This window comes from Anopheles arabiensis, chromosome X (genome assembly GCF_016920715.1).
Source record: "Anopheles arabiensis isolate DONGOLA chromosome X, AaraD3, whole genome shotgun sequence".
NCBI lineage: Eukaryota > Metazoa > Arthropoda > Insecta > Diptera > Culicidae > Anopheles > Anopheles arabiensis.
The window spans coordinates 18,052,936-18,067,820 of record NC_053519.1 but is presented as its reverse complement, the minus strand read 5'-3'; the positions used below and the strand labels follow the sequence as shown (position 1 = coordinate 18,067,820).

General features: G+C 44.6%; 1 protein-coding gene across 4 annotated transcripts in view; it reads left to right on the top strand.

Moving 5' to 3' along the window:
• Positions 1–14,593, top strand: part of LOC120906250 (uncharacterized protein DDB_G0290587) — a 102,225-nt gene extending 87,632 nt beyond the window's left edge. For all 4 annotated transcript variants that reach the window (XM_040317786.1, XM_040317784.1, XM_040317785.1 and 1 more), the window contains exons 3-6: positions 624–753; positions 9,907–10,021; positions 10,842–11,002; positions 11,091–14,593. In XM_040317786.1, the coding sequence (XP_040173720.1) occupies positions 624–753; positions 9,907–10,021; positions 10,842–11,002; positions 11,091–13,168 (2,484 nt within the window). In that variant the 3' untranslated portion in view covers positions 13,169–14,593. The remainder of the gene's footprint in view (positions 1–623; positions 754–9,906; positions 10,022–10,841; positions 11,003–11,090) is intronic.
• The last annotated feature ends 292 nt before the right edge of the window (positions 14,594–14,885 follow it).

Below are 14,885 nucleotides of genomic sequence, written 5' to 3'. Positions count from 1 at the left end.
AAAAATAGCTTTCTCTGAACTATTTCTAAAACCCCTTAGCGCATTCCAGTTGGAAACAGAGGAATAAGCCGACGTGGGAGAAAACGAAAAGCCCCACATAAAGTGTATAGGATACGCGCAAACTCTTACTGGTGTGCTTGTAAGTGCCTTATGGTGACAACTAGTGAGGTTTATTTGTGGAGATGTAAAGAGAAAAAAGAAATGGGAAAACAATGTGCTATGTGCTGGCCGGAGCACAAGTCTATAAAAACGGGCAAAGCACGGTAGCACACGGCAGGTAAAGTGTTTGCACACTCTGTTCATATTTCAATCCATTGAAACAATCACTTACGCGAGCAAGAACTTGCCAGCAATCGTTTCTTCGCTTCGTGCTGGTAACAATCTAATCAGATTGAGGATCTGGACTGGCGTGCGTCGGCAGTTATCCAAATCCATAATCCTCCAGCCCAAAAATTGATCCCCAAATCGCTTCGGCAGTCGACTCAGGGTACTCGAGCTCCAAAGCCAAAGCCGGACCAGTAAACTTCTACGGGACACCCGGCGTTACTTAGCGAAATTGAAAGTCTCTACCTCAACTATTCAAACCTGCAACATCTGTCTGCTCTTTCCATCCTCATTTACAGGTAAACATCAGCAACACGTGGACGCTACCGCAGGAAGGCTTCTCCGTGTTCTACCGCTACTTTCGCGACAAAATCTCCTGGTTCGAAGCGGATGCCGTCTGTCAGTTCCATCACGCCAATCTAGTCACCGGTAAGTGTAACCGTTGTTCCTTCGTTTCGTTGGAGTTATGTCTCTCTCTCTCTCTCTCTCTCTCTATCTCTCTTTCTCTCTCTATCCCTCTCTGTTTGGCTCTCTTTCTCTGTCTCTCTCTCTCTCTCTTTACTTAGCCATGTAAGCCATACCGGCGATGATTTAATTTTCGCCTGGTTTTGTTTTCAGAGTTTCAAAGTGCTACAGGTGTGGGGCATTGTTCAGTATATTTTTTTTTATCGCCGAGCATGCCCAAGACACGGTGCAAAAAATTAATGAAAAGTTTGCTTCATTCCATCTTTCCACCGGAGCCGACACTCAGAAGGCTCGTTTACTGTGGTGTGGTGTGGTCGAACGCTAGGCGTCTAATTTCTCGACCGGTAGCATAATGTTATCGCCGTCGACAGCTGGCAATTTAGCTTTAAGCGATACTTGGTTTGGGTTGAAAGTTAGCGAAAGCTAGGAACGCATAGTGAATCGTTACCAAAATGCTTGCGGTACATTGGTAATCCTAAGCCAATTGACATCAGCCATTTTCTGTGCGCTTCCGAATACTTATTCGGAGCCTTGCCCAAAGGTTCCGCCTTTTCGACCCGGCTGAAGTATTTCTATTGTTGGAAAACATAACCTCCTTCTGCTCTTCAATGTTGCTGAACGCAAATAGTCTTTGTGTGTAAAATTATTAAATGAAACACGGGTCCCTCACTATTTTGCTCGACGCATCCCGTTCATGTGGTAAGCGCATCTACGGCAATCTGATGCGAACATAGTTCCGTCGGTCGAGGTAAGTTCGAGCATCCTTTCAATTAATATTCATCCCTAGCGGGGCGAATCCCCGCAAAAACCTCCGAAAGCTCCCGAAGTTGTTGAGCAGCCGGCAGTATCCGGCAGGGGAACGGTGGACACGGTCGTAATTTACTGGTGTTTGCTCCGTCGTCCGGGTGCTCTGTAATTGTGCACCATGGCACCCTTACGTACACACACTTACATACACCCACACATACATTGTGCATTATTCATTGCATCGTCTGATGGGTTTCCTTGGCGTGCCTCTAAAAACGCCGCAATCAGCATAACAATGTCGGTACAACGGTGGGATGCTTGCTAGACATCGGGCGACATGCCCGGGCCAGGGACAGGCAATGATTTTTCAATTAAAACCAATCGATCTTCGGGGTTGTCGCTATGAGTCCCGTTTCATTTTGGGCTAGGGGTGCCCGGTGTAGTTCAAGAGTCAGGGGAACTGTTCTATTGCACAGATTGCATCGAATGGGTCTGTATGCGCAGCCCAGGGTAGTCAAAGTGCCAAGCAATGAAGGAATCGTGTTTTCGGAGCAAATGGAGCATCACAAAAAAGCAGCCAGAATTCAACCATTCGAAGGATGGAGCATGATAACAGGGAGGGAAAGGTGTAATTAAAGAAATTGCTTAGCACAATAGCAGAAACGGGTTTACCTCCCGGCAATGGAGTGCTTCAAGTACTTGAAAATATTTGTTTTTTTTTTTTTTTTAATTTCGGATCTTCCGCAAGTTTGATTGCTTGAACTGGATCAATAACTATGCTTCTGCTGCTTCGCTTTGCCTCATGCCTGAGCGGAACTGCAAGTGAACCAGTAAATTGATGTCGGCTGTTTCTCCAGCCTATCATCTCTTTGCAATCATTAGCCAAGGGGTACGCCTCTACATAGGTAAAGACAAGAGCGAGACGTACAGCCGATTTGCTGAGGTTGTGGAATAAACGCAACGGGTTTTCGTGCCATAGCTCCGTTGCGGGAACGTTTTGTTGGAGGTAGTAGAAGCTACGATTTAAATGGTATTTAATTAAATTGAAAAAAAATCGTTACCCTAATGCGTGCATACCCTTGCTTTCCAAAGTCGTACGGTTTTGTATTATAGCTTGGAGAAGGTTGAAAAATTGTATCAAAAAGAGGGGTGGAATGATTTTTTGTGTATGTTCTGCAGCAACGCTAAGATACTATTTATCCATATTTCTCTTAGTCTTGGATAGTAATAATATAACATTTTTGGAGAAAAAACACAGCAAGTTAACAAAAAAACTTGCAATAGAATTCTTTGAATGATGTATTTTTTGAGCTCTTATTCTTAGCTCTTCAATAAATCCCACATGATGTGATGCGTTTGCAGGTGCGCTTTGCTCAAGTAGTAACGCCCTCAAGCTTCTGGAAAGTTGATTTCTGAGAGTTCCAAGAAGTTCATTAGACGAGTTGCCCATCATCATCGCTCATGCGGGATGGAATGATAAAGAATATAAGCAGCTCACCGCTACCCAGCCGAAGCTCGCAACTCGCCAGCAGTAGCACAACTTTTAGTACAGACGGCACACGACGGTTAATATGCTGAGAATTTGCTGATAGACGCAACTACCCGAGACGAATTGTTGTGCCAGGGGGAGACGTGGTTGCAACGGACATCAGAATCTGTCTCGAAAGGGATCAAGCGAATGCGAACGGGAGAAGGAACAACAACTATCCGCTTCTCGATGTAACACGTGGAAGCTGACATCTTCTGACCAGATGGGCGTTGATTTTCCCGAGCTTATTATTGTGTCGTCTTAGTTTGTCCAGTGGTTTCTAATAATGCTCGACTATGACTACGACGCACTAATAGCCCTCTTCTTTAGGGCGGCTATCAATGCATGGTGTACCCTTTTGTAAGGAGATAGAATTAGGCGCTTTTCGTTCTGCCAACGTTGAGCAATTTAATTAAGGCTTGCCTGAGAACTCTCAGCGGAATACAACCGACATGCGTCGCACGACTGTGACCAGCAAGGATGTGTGTGTGTTCATCCCAATTAAAACAAGATGAAGTTTGATATCGCTTCTAATGTCGGAAGAGGAAGGAGGGGGGAGGAAGTGGGACAAAACGTGTACGCTGAAAATGATACGGTTAAATGATGTAATTTACATTTACAGCGCGATGTTCGGTTTGTGCGTTTATTGCCTTCCGTTCTTCCACCAGCAACACCGAAACCCCCTACCACCCAACCGGCTTCATTTATTTCGCATAATTTCGACAACGACAGCTGCCGGGCTTCTCAAGACAGATGAGCAAAAGGGCAGTTGGGGGCGAAAAGGATTCTTTGCGCGCGGTACCTTTCTGCCGGGCGTTCGATTTCCGGCACCAAGGTGGAACTGCTAGGGCAGGAGGACAACCGCGCTTAGACGCGCGTTTAGCCCGTGTGACCGTGTTGTAGTGCCAGCTGGTGCCTGCTCCGGAAGGGGACGAACCGGAAGTGCTGGTCATGGGATGGGTGGGAGCAGTTTCAATATTGATCGAAGCATTGAGCGACGAAACCTTCCCAGACCTCGCTGATTCCTGTGCGCGGCTGGGTGAAAGCGAGACCAAGGCACAATATCGATTCTGCCACAACATCGGAACCAACGGAGTAGAGAAGGTCGAGGTGGATAGAGGAATTGTATAAATATTTAACGATCAAGTACCGTCTATTGCGAAGCCGGCATGCCTTACCGGGCGGTTACTGGGTATTTTTAAAACATTGAGATTTCTGCGTTGAAGGAGCGCTCGGCAACGCTCTCAGCTCTTCCTAACCCCCATCCCTCCTCGCCACAATCTGAACGGTTATCTAAGCTACATAATGCTTTCCTGCTCACGTTTTCTAGTGAGCGCAAGGGCACTAAGCAGCAACAGCAGCAGTGCAAAAAAGCTAAAATAAATAAATCAAGCTTCTAAGCACTTGCCCACAGCAATATTGCAGAGTTAAGAGTTTAATAGCTCCCCACTAAAAGGGAGAAGCGGGAGTTCAATGATTTGCAAACATTTCCAATCGTTCGAACGGTGCATCGGAACGGGCCGGGCACGATTCCCTTCGAACATTCAATAGGTTTTTGGACCCATTTACTGTCGACACACTCACACAAAACGCAACTGATTGATTGATGGTATAAAAGGGTAAGGAAAAAAACGGCACATATCATTTTGATGCTGTAGTTGCATTAAGCAAGGTCGTTTTTCGCATTTCCTGCTCCGGTGTCGCATCATAAACGCAGCAGTAGCTTGCTGGAAGGGTTTTGGTGTTAAATAAATAAATATCTACGGTTGCTGTATGTGAGTGTTCAGGTATTCACGGACGGGCCGATTTCCAAACGTAAATAACAGCGGTGCAGAAAACCCGCAAAATCGCTTTTAAAGTTTTAGGCGGGGTGTACTGGATTGAGCCAATGACCGTGGTGGCACCGTCCGGTTTGCGCTGCATTGATTGTTATCGCTTCTTCTGCACCGGCGGTGCACACGGACAATCAGCATATCCTTTGATGTTTATTTTTTTGTGCATGGTGTGTGTGTGTGTATGTGTGCATCTCGCAAAGTCGCAATCACCGACGCAACGCAGGTTTTTTTTGTTTGCGCCATTTCCGGACGAGTGTATCTGTTTCCTCGTTTGATTCGTTTGCGAAATTGCAACTCATCCGATTGTCAGAGCGGTAAAACAAGAGTGAATGAAATAAAGAGAGAGAGAGAGATAGAGAGAGATAGAGAGAGATAGAGAGAGAGAGATAAAGAGATAAAGAGATAAAGAGAGAAAGAGAGGGAGAGAGGGAGAGAGAAAGATGGAGGGAAGGGGATTTACTAAAGGGAAGGGGATGGAGGGCTAAAGGTTTACGTTTTCATTAGAGATCAAATCAATGTACCTGGATGTAGTTTTTTTATGTGCTTTAATGGCTATTTCAATACATTTCACTCCCACTGGGTGAAGAAACCGCGCCTGTTTCTCACCTCACTGAACCGAGAGATATTAAATCAATTGATTGAATTTAAATTGGTCAATATTTGTTAGCTGCTGCTGCTTCGCTGGTGCCACAACCCGGGGTGGATGGACGGTGATTAAATTAATCACCCCTGAAGCAAAAACGAAAAGGGTAGCGCTGAATACCAGTAGTGATGGGAATAACCATCCAACAGCTTGAATTAGCGAATAGTGAATAGATACAGGGTTTTACAAGTCAGAATCGAATGTCAGCAAAACAATTTCAGAAGCTCAAGATGCAGTTTAGCTGTCAAAAGTTGTTGTTTCACCGCACCGATGCTATTTTCAATAGCGCAATTTGATTTTTAAATCGCCCAAGATGTTTTTTTAGAGGCCTTTCGCATCGTTTTGCAAATTCAAACACGAATTTTGAGACTATTTGTGTACAAATCAATTATTTAGTGCATTTCTAGCATTATATTTATAAAAAACTACGTATTTATTGTAAAAAATGAGTGTTTCTGTGCAAAAAGCTACGAGCACTTGCGTATGTAAACATGTACAATGTTTATGTAGCTTTTTGCACAAAAAATCGCCATTTTTACCATAAATACGTAATATTTCATAAATATAATGCTTAAATGAATAAAAGCATTGATCTCAATCATATAATCTAAAAATGAGTGTTTGAATTTGCAAAACGATGCGAAAGGCCTCTAAAAAAACAACTTGAGCGATTTAAAAATCAAATTGCGCTATTGAAAATAGCATCGGTGCGGTGAAACAACAACGTTTGAGAGCTAAAGTGAATCTTGAGCTTCTGAAATTGTTTTGCTGACATTCTATTCTGACTTGTAAAGCCCTGTAATAGGCTAATAATTGACATGGAGTAATAATTAACTCGTCGACATTTTACTCTTAAAATAGTTATTTAACTCACAAGAATAATAATCTGGTTTTCATCTAATGAATAAAAAACAAATTCTCAGAGGAGAGGGTAACAATGAATCGAGACGTAATAAGAAAGAGTTATTTAACACATTACGCTGCCTGTGGGTGTTGCTGTTGGTAGGTGTGAAGTGTTATATAAATGAGGGTGATTTTAGGTATGTCATATGATTCATTTCACGACCCGATGTCAAACCATGGGTCCAACAACGGGTGCGCTAGGTCGGAGTCGGAATCAAATCTGAGCCGCCGTTGCAACGAGTTGGAGTCGACCCAAATGATCAGTAGATCGCAGTTTCGGGTACAGTCGTCAATTTGCATGACCTACAGTCGTTCAGGCTAAATTTAGACTCTAACTCTCCTATTTTTGTCTCAATTTAACGTAATTTCTGGAACTGTGTGTCCTGCAATTATTGAAACCAAGTTTAGTAGTGAAAAATTTGATTTATAGAATTTGAAATAAAACAATTATGGTGCCCATTTTGGTAATTTTAATGGAGCGAAACATATTGGCATGAATTTTCAGGTGTAAACAATGGCTTTAGAATTTATAAAATTTCGTGATTTTTTCTCACAAATCAGTCAAATTACATGGTTTTTGTGTTGTTTAAGTGATTTAAAATTACGATTGGCAAAAAACTGCTCAAATGTCTTAAAAAATTATCATGATTCCTACAAGAGTAAAAAATTGATGACTTACAGACAAAAATAAGTGCGTTAGAGTCAAAAATTGATGCGCACGGTCAAAAATTAATGCCTTAGAGGCACAAATTGATGCCTAAATTGAGCCAAAATTAGGTGGCAACGACTGTAGGAACATGCTCGTCTTGGGTTCATGCCTATAAAGGGCCGTTTGCTCGAAGCAAGGACTGCCTATCCAGTTCCGAGGTACTGAATAAGTCTCGAAAGCATAAGGGACATGGTGGTCACCCATTGCCCATTGGTGCAACGAGTTCGGATCAGGTCGGGCTACAGTAGGTTCAGATCGACTCGTGAGTGCCACTCAACGACTCCGGGCCGTTGGTGACGCGAGTTCGGGTCTACTACTTTGGCGTACTATCTGCACCAACGGGTAGCTTATGATTTATTGCACCTACGGAACCTACTTGCACCTTACGAGTTGATCCGAACAACTCCAGGTCGCTTATGGTAGGCTCCGACCCGACCCGCACATCACTAATAAAGGCGGCGTTCGGTAAACTTATTTAACTCATTAATTATTCAATTAACTTTCAGCGAGTTAGGAATTAATGTGTACCAAAAATTGGAAATGTATCTTCCGAAAGAAAAATAACTCTTATAAATACTTATAAATGATTCAACTGTGACTTAAAAACCTTCTAGAACATTCATTCAGATTTAATGATCGAAGGGCTTATTTCACGTAGGACTCCTAGTGAATGATTTATAAGACGGGATGAAGAAATAAATCGTAAACGAGTATTCTTGACTAATACAAAAAGCGTTCATAGAAAATATGTCATTCGCTCACTTATTTTTACTCAGCAAGCACATCACTAGAATGCTCACGGAAGCACATGATTTTGCTGTCGGTTTGATGCTTCAACATACGGTCCCAAACTACTGAATCTGGTGGTAATTTAATATTTCGATTGTTTATGATCCTTCGTACACTATTTTCCACATACCTAATTGACGCATTATCATGACCCAACACGTCGCAACAAACAAAAAACATATAGGGTGATCTCGTTTTTTGCAAGTAATATTGTGTCCACCATCCCCAGTGCTTTTGATGGCATACATTTAGCAGGTCACCATTATCATTTCCATCATGCGCCCAATCAACGCCCCAGGATGCTGAATTGATTTGCATAATCACTACAAATTGGATATTATCCAGGATTAAACGGTACGTTGCTCTGGCTACAGCTGGAGGGTGTGTTTTTTTGTGTGCTCTCGGAAAGCAAAAAAAAAAAAACACAAAAACACATTCACACACGCGCACGGAATAAATTTAGTATCAAATTTCAGCGTTTGGTCGCTTTAACATTAACATAACATTTTTATTTTCTCATTAAAAATTAAAAAAAAGGAACAAAAGAGAAACAAATTTTCCAATTGGCCAACGTACGTACATCAATCAGTGTTCGAAAAGGGATCGCGAGCTTCGAGTGCGCTTTGATTTGAAATGCTTGATCAAAGGAAGTCCCATTTGTAGAAGACCTAAAACCTCAAACGCACACACGCGCATCAACAACCGTAATAGCCAAAAATGCTAGCCTCTATTTTCTGGGAAAAGGGTGGTAAAACAAGTAGCGTGTGATGTCCTGTGCGCCGGACGCACAGCGGTACGATAATTATAGATTTTAATTACCTTCCATCATTAATTAGTTCTCGGCTAGGCGCGCGCGGTTGCGGTCTTATCGGCTTATTTTCGAGCGTTGGGTCACCCCCGTCATCCCACGCCAACGATGCTGCAATATCCTATTCTGGAATAGTTTCGGTTGAGTCAATGGCAACGGCACTTTAGGGTAAGCTACTGATGCTAGCTGGAAGTCGGTAGGAAAGCGGACCCGAGCACATAAAGAATAGCTGGATGCACATTGTGATACGACTACCTGGATGGTGACAATAGATTGAAAGGGTGTAGCCAAACTAGTGTGGGTTGCTTCTCTGACAAGCTTCCTGATACTTTCGTATCCATTGTCCAACTGGTCTAGCTGCCAGTTCTAGTGCTTTACAAACATTTAAGTACGTTTAACAGATCTTCCATAAAAAAATCCAAAAGCTGCTCTTCAGAATCCAAAATGCCTGAGGCAAAGATGGCACACGAAAGGATTGTCTCAAGTTTAGCTATCTGTGATCTAATCGACTGTTTGTCTGTCCATGAATGCTGGAAACCCTGGTTGTTTAAACGTTATTCAGGAAAATAGCTTCAAAATTGAAATGGTTAAAATCCAAACAGTTTCGTAGCCCATGACGTATCGCTCTGCTTGTGTTACCAAAGACAATCAAGCTTAATCGTCTTGTTAACAGGCTGAGCAAAAATATATATCTATGTTGGTAAGGAGATGAATAGGTGTGTCGGGCATGGAAGGCGTTATGGAAATGCTAGATGTCGCTCGTGCGACCGGCTATCAGCCGAGGTAATGAATATTGCCTGTCAAATGCTTGTGGGGATACTTCAATGTTGCTGAAACGGGATGAAGATTTATGACACATTATTCTTCGCTTTAAATTTAATAAGTGCAAAAAGGAGGGATTTACTTTTCAGCCTTTCTTCCCGAAGATGCGGCCCGCGGAAATAGAGTTTAAGTGATTTGTAATCGTTTGTGTGTCCTTTGGTTTGTCAGTGGTAGTCGACGATATAAATGATGTAAATGAAAAACTGCCTTTATTGGACATTTAAATGAAATGGCAATTTAGTTTGAATGAGGAAGCGCATTAATCAATTACACCTATGAAAAATGGTTTAATGTTACGATATTTTTTTCTTTTCTCCTTTTTTTGTTCGACAGTGGACAATGGTGTACAATTCGATGCGACGCGGGCCTTCCTGAAGGAGCTGGATGTCACCAGCGCAGTATGGATCGGACTGATGCGTCCCGAAAACTCGGCCCGCTTTACCTGGACGTAAGTTGCACCTCGTTTGTCTAATGGAAACTGAAGATCCGGCCCGGAGCAAAACACTCTCTGTCCTGAATTTTACACAAGTGTTTCGCCACCACCCTGCGGCCTGCTGTGGCCAGTTACGCGTAAGGCGGGAGTAGCTATGACAAAAGTTTGCCGTTTACCCTAAACGCTCTGTTTGTTCCGCATTTACCCCGGCCCGGAAGGCACCAGGAACCTGATGCTATCCTTCAAATACAAAAAAGGTCTGGTTTGGATTTTTCCGAAATTCCCTAACCTCCTTTTTTCAAAGTCAACTCTGGGCAGGGTATTCCAGGGCCAGCATGTAAAGCATGAGGTACATATTCTTCCAGTAGACTTCCCAGTTCCAGGCCCGGAGACCCGTCGGACTGTTGTCCTTTTCCGTATTTGTTGTGTCAACATTTGCACGGCAAAACCAGCAAAGTTAAACGCAGCCAGTGGTAGGAGAGAACCTTTCGGTGTTTTGGGAGGGTTTGAGTGTTTTTTGTGCTCTACTAGGCGATGTCGGATGCAGTAGTGTCTTGTTGTCTGTAGGACATCCCGGATACCTTTGCTCGAGCCTTTCTGGGGAGAGAAACGTGAGTTGAAACTGGAGCTTCACGTTCGCCCAAACGAGCGGCTGCTTTGTTTTGCTTACAACTGTTACCTTTTTCTAACCTACTCTTCCAAAGTGCCTTGGGTTAGGTTGTTCTAGAACTTTGGGAGGGGTTTAAAATGCGACCCACTGCGGTTGACCTCCAGATGGCAGACTTTAGTGGGACTACAAGATACATTCTATTAAATTTTCCTTTCCTTTGCGCAGGAGCTCCAAGGCACTGGATCCATCGAGCGGATATTGGGCGGAGGCAATTCCAGCCATGGAGCAGCCCCTGTGCGCGGTAGTGGACCCAGTGCGTGACTTCCGCTGGCATGCACTCCGTTGCGGTGGTCCGGAAACGGCTGCTTTCCTGTGTGAACTACCGGGTAAGACATTGGAGTTTGTTGACCCTGAGCTGTACCTTCCAGCAATAATGTCATGTAATGTGTGTTTTGTTTCCTCTCTTCCGCGCAGTTCCAACGTGGGCGGTGGACTGTACCGTCACGTCAATTCCATCACTGACTGTGCAGTATATGTCGGACAGTGGTACCGTGCAGCTGTCACGGGACTGTGGCGAATCAGGCACGAAACATATCTCCTGCCAGGGGAAACAGGACCGGGACAGCATTATCGAGCAATTGCAGTGTAGCGATGAGGAGGACCTGGCGTCGGTGCTCGCGACCGAGAACAACAACCAGCTGCCGGGTGTCGAAAGTGCGGCCACGGCTAGCTCAACGCGCCGCCCGCAACAGCAGCCTATACTGGAGCATGATATACTGACGGTAGTGTCGAGCAACGACGAGGAAAGCAACAACAAGATCGAGGTCAACCCGAACCAAATCGAGGACACGGTGAAGAACGTGATCAACAAGTTTAACCTGCAGGACCTGATGCGCAGCGAGCAGGCGGCCGCCTTGCACAGCGAAGAGGTGGACGGTCGCGGTGCTGAGAGTGCGCATAAGTCAGGCTACGCCAAGAAATACTCACCCTTATATGAGAAGAAGAACCATTACGCGAAGAAGAACGTCAACGGAGCGGAACGGAACGAGAGCGCCGATGAGGAGGAGGAGGATGAAGACGAACCAATGCTTGGAGATCAACCGCTGCCGGACGAGACGGAGACGCAACCGATCGACATCATCCAGCAAGCGGTGAAACCGACTTCGGACGGAGACTATGCTGACTCGGCAGTGGTGAGCGGCGGAGTAAAAATAGGAAATGAGGAGCCGGCGGGAGACGTTGGTGTGACGACCCCGGAAACAGGCACCACGCCCGATTCACGCTTGCGACGTGGGACCGATTCGGACCGGGAGGAAGATACGACGACCAAGACGACGGAACCAGTTTCAAGCAGCAGTACTGCATCTGGCGTCACCGAAGTAACGACAACGACGTCGACTACTGCTCCAACTGCAGTGCCTTCTCTGTCACCGACAGTTACTAGCACACCAGCGGCACTGCTAACTACCCGCACTACGGCCGCCAGTCACATCCTGCCAACGACACCGAAGAAGGAAGTCATTACTGGGGACCACTTCATTCCTCCAATGCTGCTCGTCAAGGCCCGGTTCATCTCTGCTCGGCCACAAACCGAGGCACCCCCGACGACGGTACTGCCAACCGCATCCTCCACCAGCCTGCCAGTGGATCTGGATGTATCTGACCCAACAGTAACCGGGCTTGCCACGTCGGAATTGTCGCTCACGGAGGATGAAACGAAGCTGGAACCATCCCCATCGTCGGCTTCAATTGCAACTGAAAGCGCTGCAGAGACAACGCACATTGCTTCTACAGACGCGCATCACGTTGTTCAGGTTGTATTTGAACCGAGTGAATCGGAACGTTCCCAAACGGCCGGATCGCTCACCATAACTACTCGGCCGTTCTCAGCGGTGGACACGACACCTGCACCTCTTGCGGCGGATCCTTCTCCACCTCAGTCCGCTGCGCTAGTGGCCACCATACAGTTAACGCAGTATTCGGACTCCATCACCACTACGGCCGTTCCAGAGCTGGATACAATTGTGCACTCTTCAGCAGCTCCGAATATGTCGTTAACTTCGAGTATGGAAGATCTAGACATCACAACCGTTGCGCCAGAAACAGTGGAAGCAAATGTGAGCAGTAAAACCAATCCATCTGTATCGCCTCCAGCAACCGTCGCTCTATCTACGATGGTATCCACGCCCGAGCAGGAAATTTTCTCAAGCTCGAGCGATCCAAATACAACACCGGGAGTGGAAGACAGCTCATCGCACGATGTGACAACGGCGATGCCATCCACTAGTCCGAAGCTTGAACCTTCAGAACGGCCAGCTGGAGAGGCTTCGGGAGTGAAGCAGCAGATGGATGGGGCAGATGTCCACCACAGCGACCGTACGCACGAGGAGCATGAAGAGGATGAAGACGAGCACGAGGAGCACTCGGAGCTGCATAATAGCTTCTCCAACGTGGAAAATTATCAGCCCTACAAACCGAATCGTCACCGTGCGCTAACCAAGCCTGAGGTGCACAACAACCATGGGGCGTACATTAAGAAAATTCTTGGCTAAAGATGCCACTGCTGGTAGCGGGTTCGTCACCCTCCGCATATCCGCTTGGTATGTGTCTACTGGTATGTTTTAAAAACGGTCTTCAAGAGAGTGCATAGAGGCATCAGTGTCCCAGAGAATATAGTAAGGTCAAGTCGAACGGAACTGCTGATTGAGTATATAAGTGGGCGAGGTTCAAGCAGTGAATATCTCAAATTGCAGACGAGTACGTAAGGATCTCTTGGATCGTTCCCCAACTTCCTAGTGCTGTCTTCTGGGTTATCTTCCTTCGGACAAATGTTTGCCAAATATCAATAATGTTTGCCTAAAGGCGCAGTTCCGTTACCGCACCAGATTGATTAACTCCATCTCTAACACAGACACAAACAAACACAAGATAGGTAATAGATCAATGTCAAGCATAAACGTAGTCGTAGTTTGATAACTAGTAATAGAAACAGTGTAGATGCAGGAGTCAACACCTACCGACAACCAAGATTGCAAAGGCATAAAGAGCATTCAGCAAAACTGGACCTCATTTCCAAATGCAACAACTCTATGCTATAGCCTAGAGAGTAAAAGGTCCATCTCATCTGCAGACGAGCATTGCGGGCAGTTTCATACCATCGCTGTGTTAAATTAAGAAAGTTTGAACGTTGCAAATTTGTATTTAGTGTTTACAAACCGAGAAGCACGAAAAGAAAATACCGATTTAGGACAGCAGAAGCTACTAAACAACCTCTTCACACAGTCGTTCGGATCGTCCAGAAGCGGTCTACAGTTCAGGGTGCAATTCCATGTTTCACGAATAACCAAAAGGGTTTAATAATGGTGTTTTAAGATTAAGCTACAAGATTACACGAAGCAAACACGATCGCTGGATAGAAAAAGAAATGATAAGCGACGACAGCCGACCACGGGCAAATTTATTAATGCGATCTGATGAGTTTCGTTCCAAGCAGGACCATCCAGGTGCCGCTTTAACACGACTATAAAGCAGGCGTGACTCAATTCGCAATGTTTATGATAGAACGGCAGTATGGATTTTCATTACTATACTGAAACACTATCAATTTATGTTTACAAGCCCTGCTGGTGGAATTATTTTCTTAGGGAGAAATTCGTATCCCATCACTGAACTGCATTGAGATATCAAATAGATCCTTCCATACCAACACTTACATAGCGGAAATAGAACAAAATCATATTAGCAGCGCAGGACTGTTCTATGCAGCCTCCCATTGAACACCTTCGATCCCACACACATACACACGCACACACACTCACACAAAAAAAAACACAAACACATTCTTTTTCGCATCAAACACACACAGTTTGTCCAGATCGCAGTTTACGAAGCAAAATAAACAGTAATAGCTAGTTTCGTGCAGTTTGAACTATGCTAACAGAGACAATTTTATTACAAATAAAGTTTTAAACTCAAAACAAACGAGTGAAGTAGTTTTGATGTTATCCGAATTTCGTGGTTTTATTAGGTTTAGGAAAGTTAGGTCAATAAAATGAAAATCATAAATCAGTTTTCCGCCTGGAAATGTTTATAAATAGAACTAAGTTCAATTAATTCTATCAGTTTTTCTTCGTAAAGTCGTAAATCTTTTCGTAATCGGAAAAGAACTAATATAATAGTGACAAATTACTATTATATTACCCGAGCGCTTCAAATGCCTTAAACGGCTACTAATCGTGGTTTAATCAGTGCTCTCCAAACTTTTTTGGA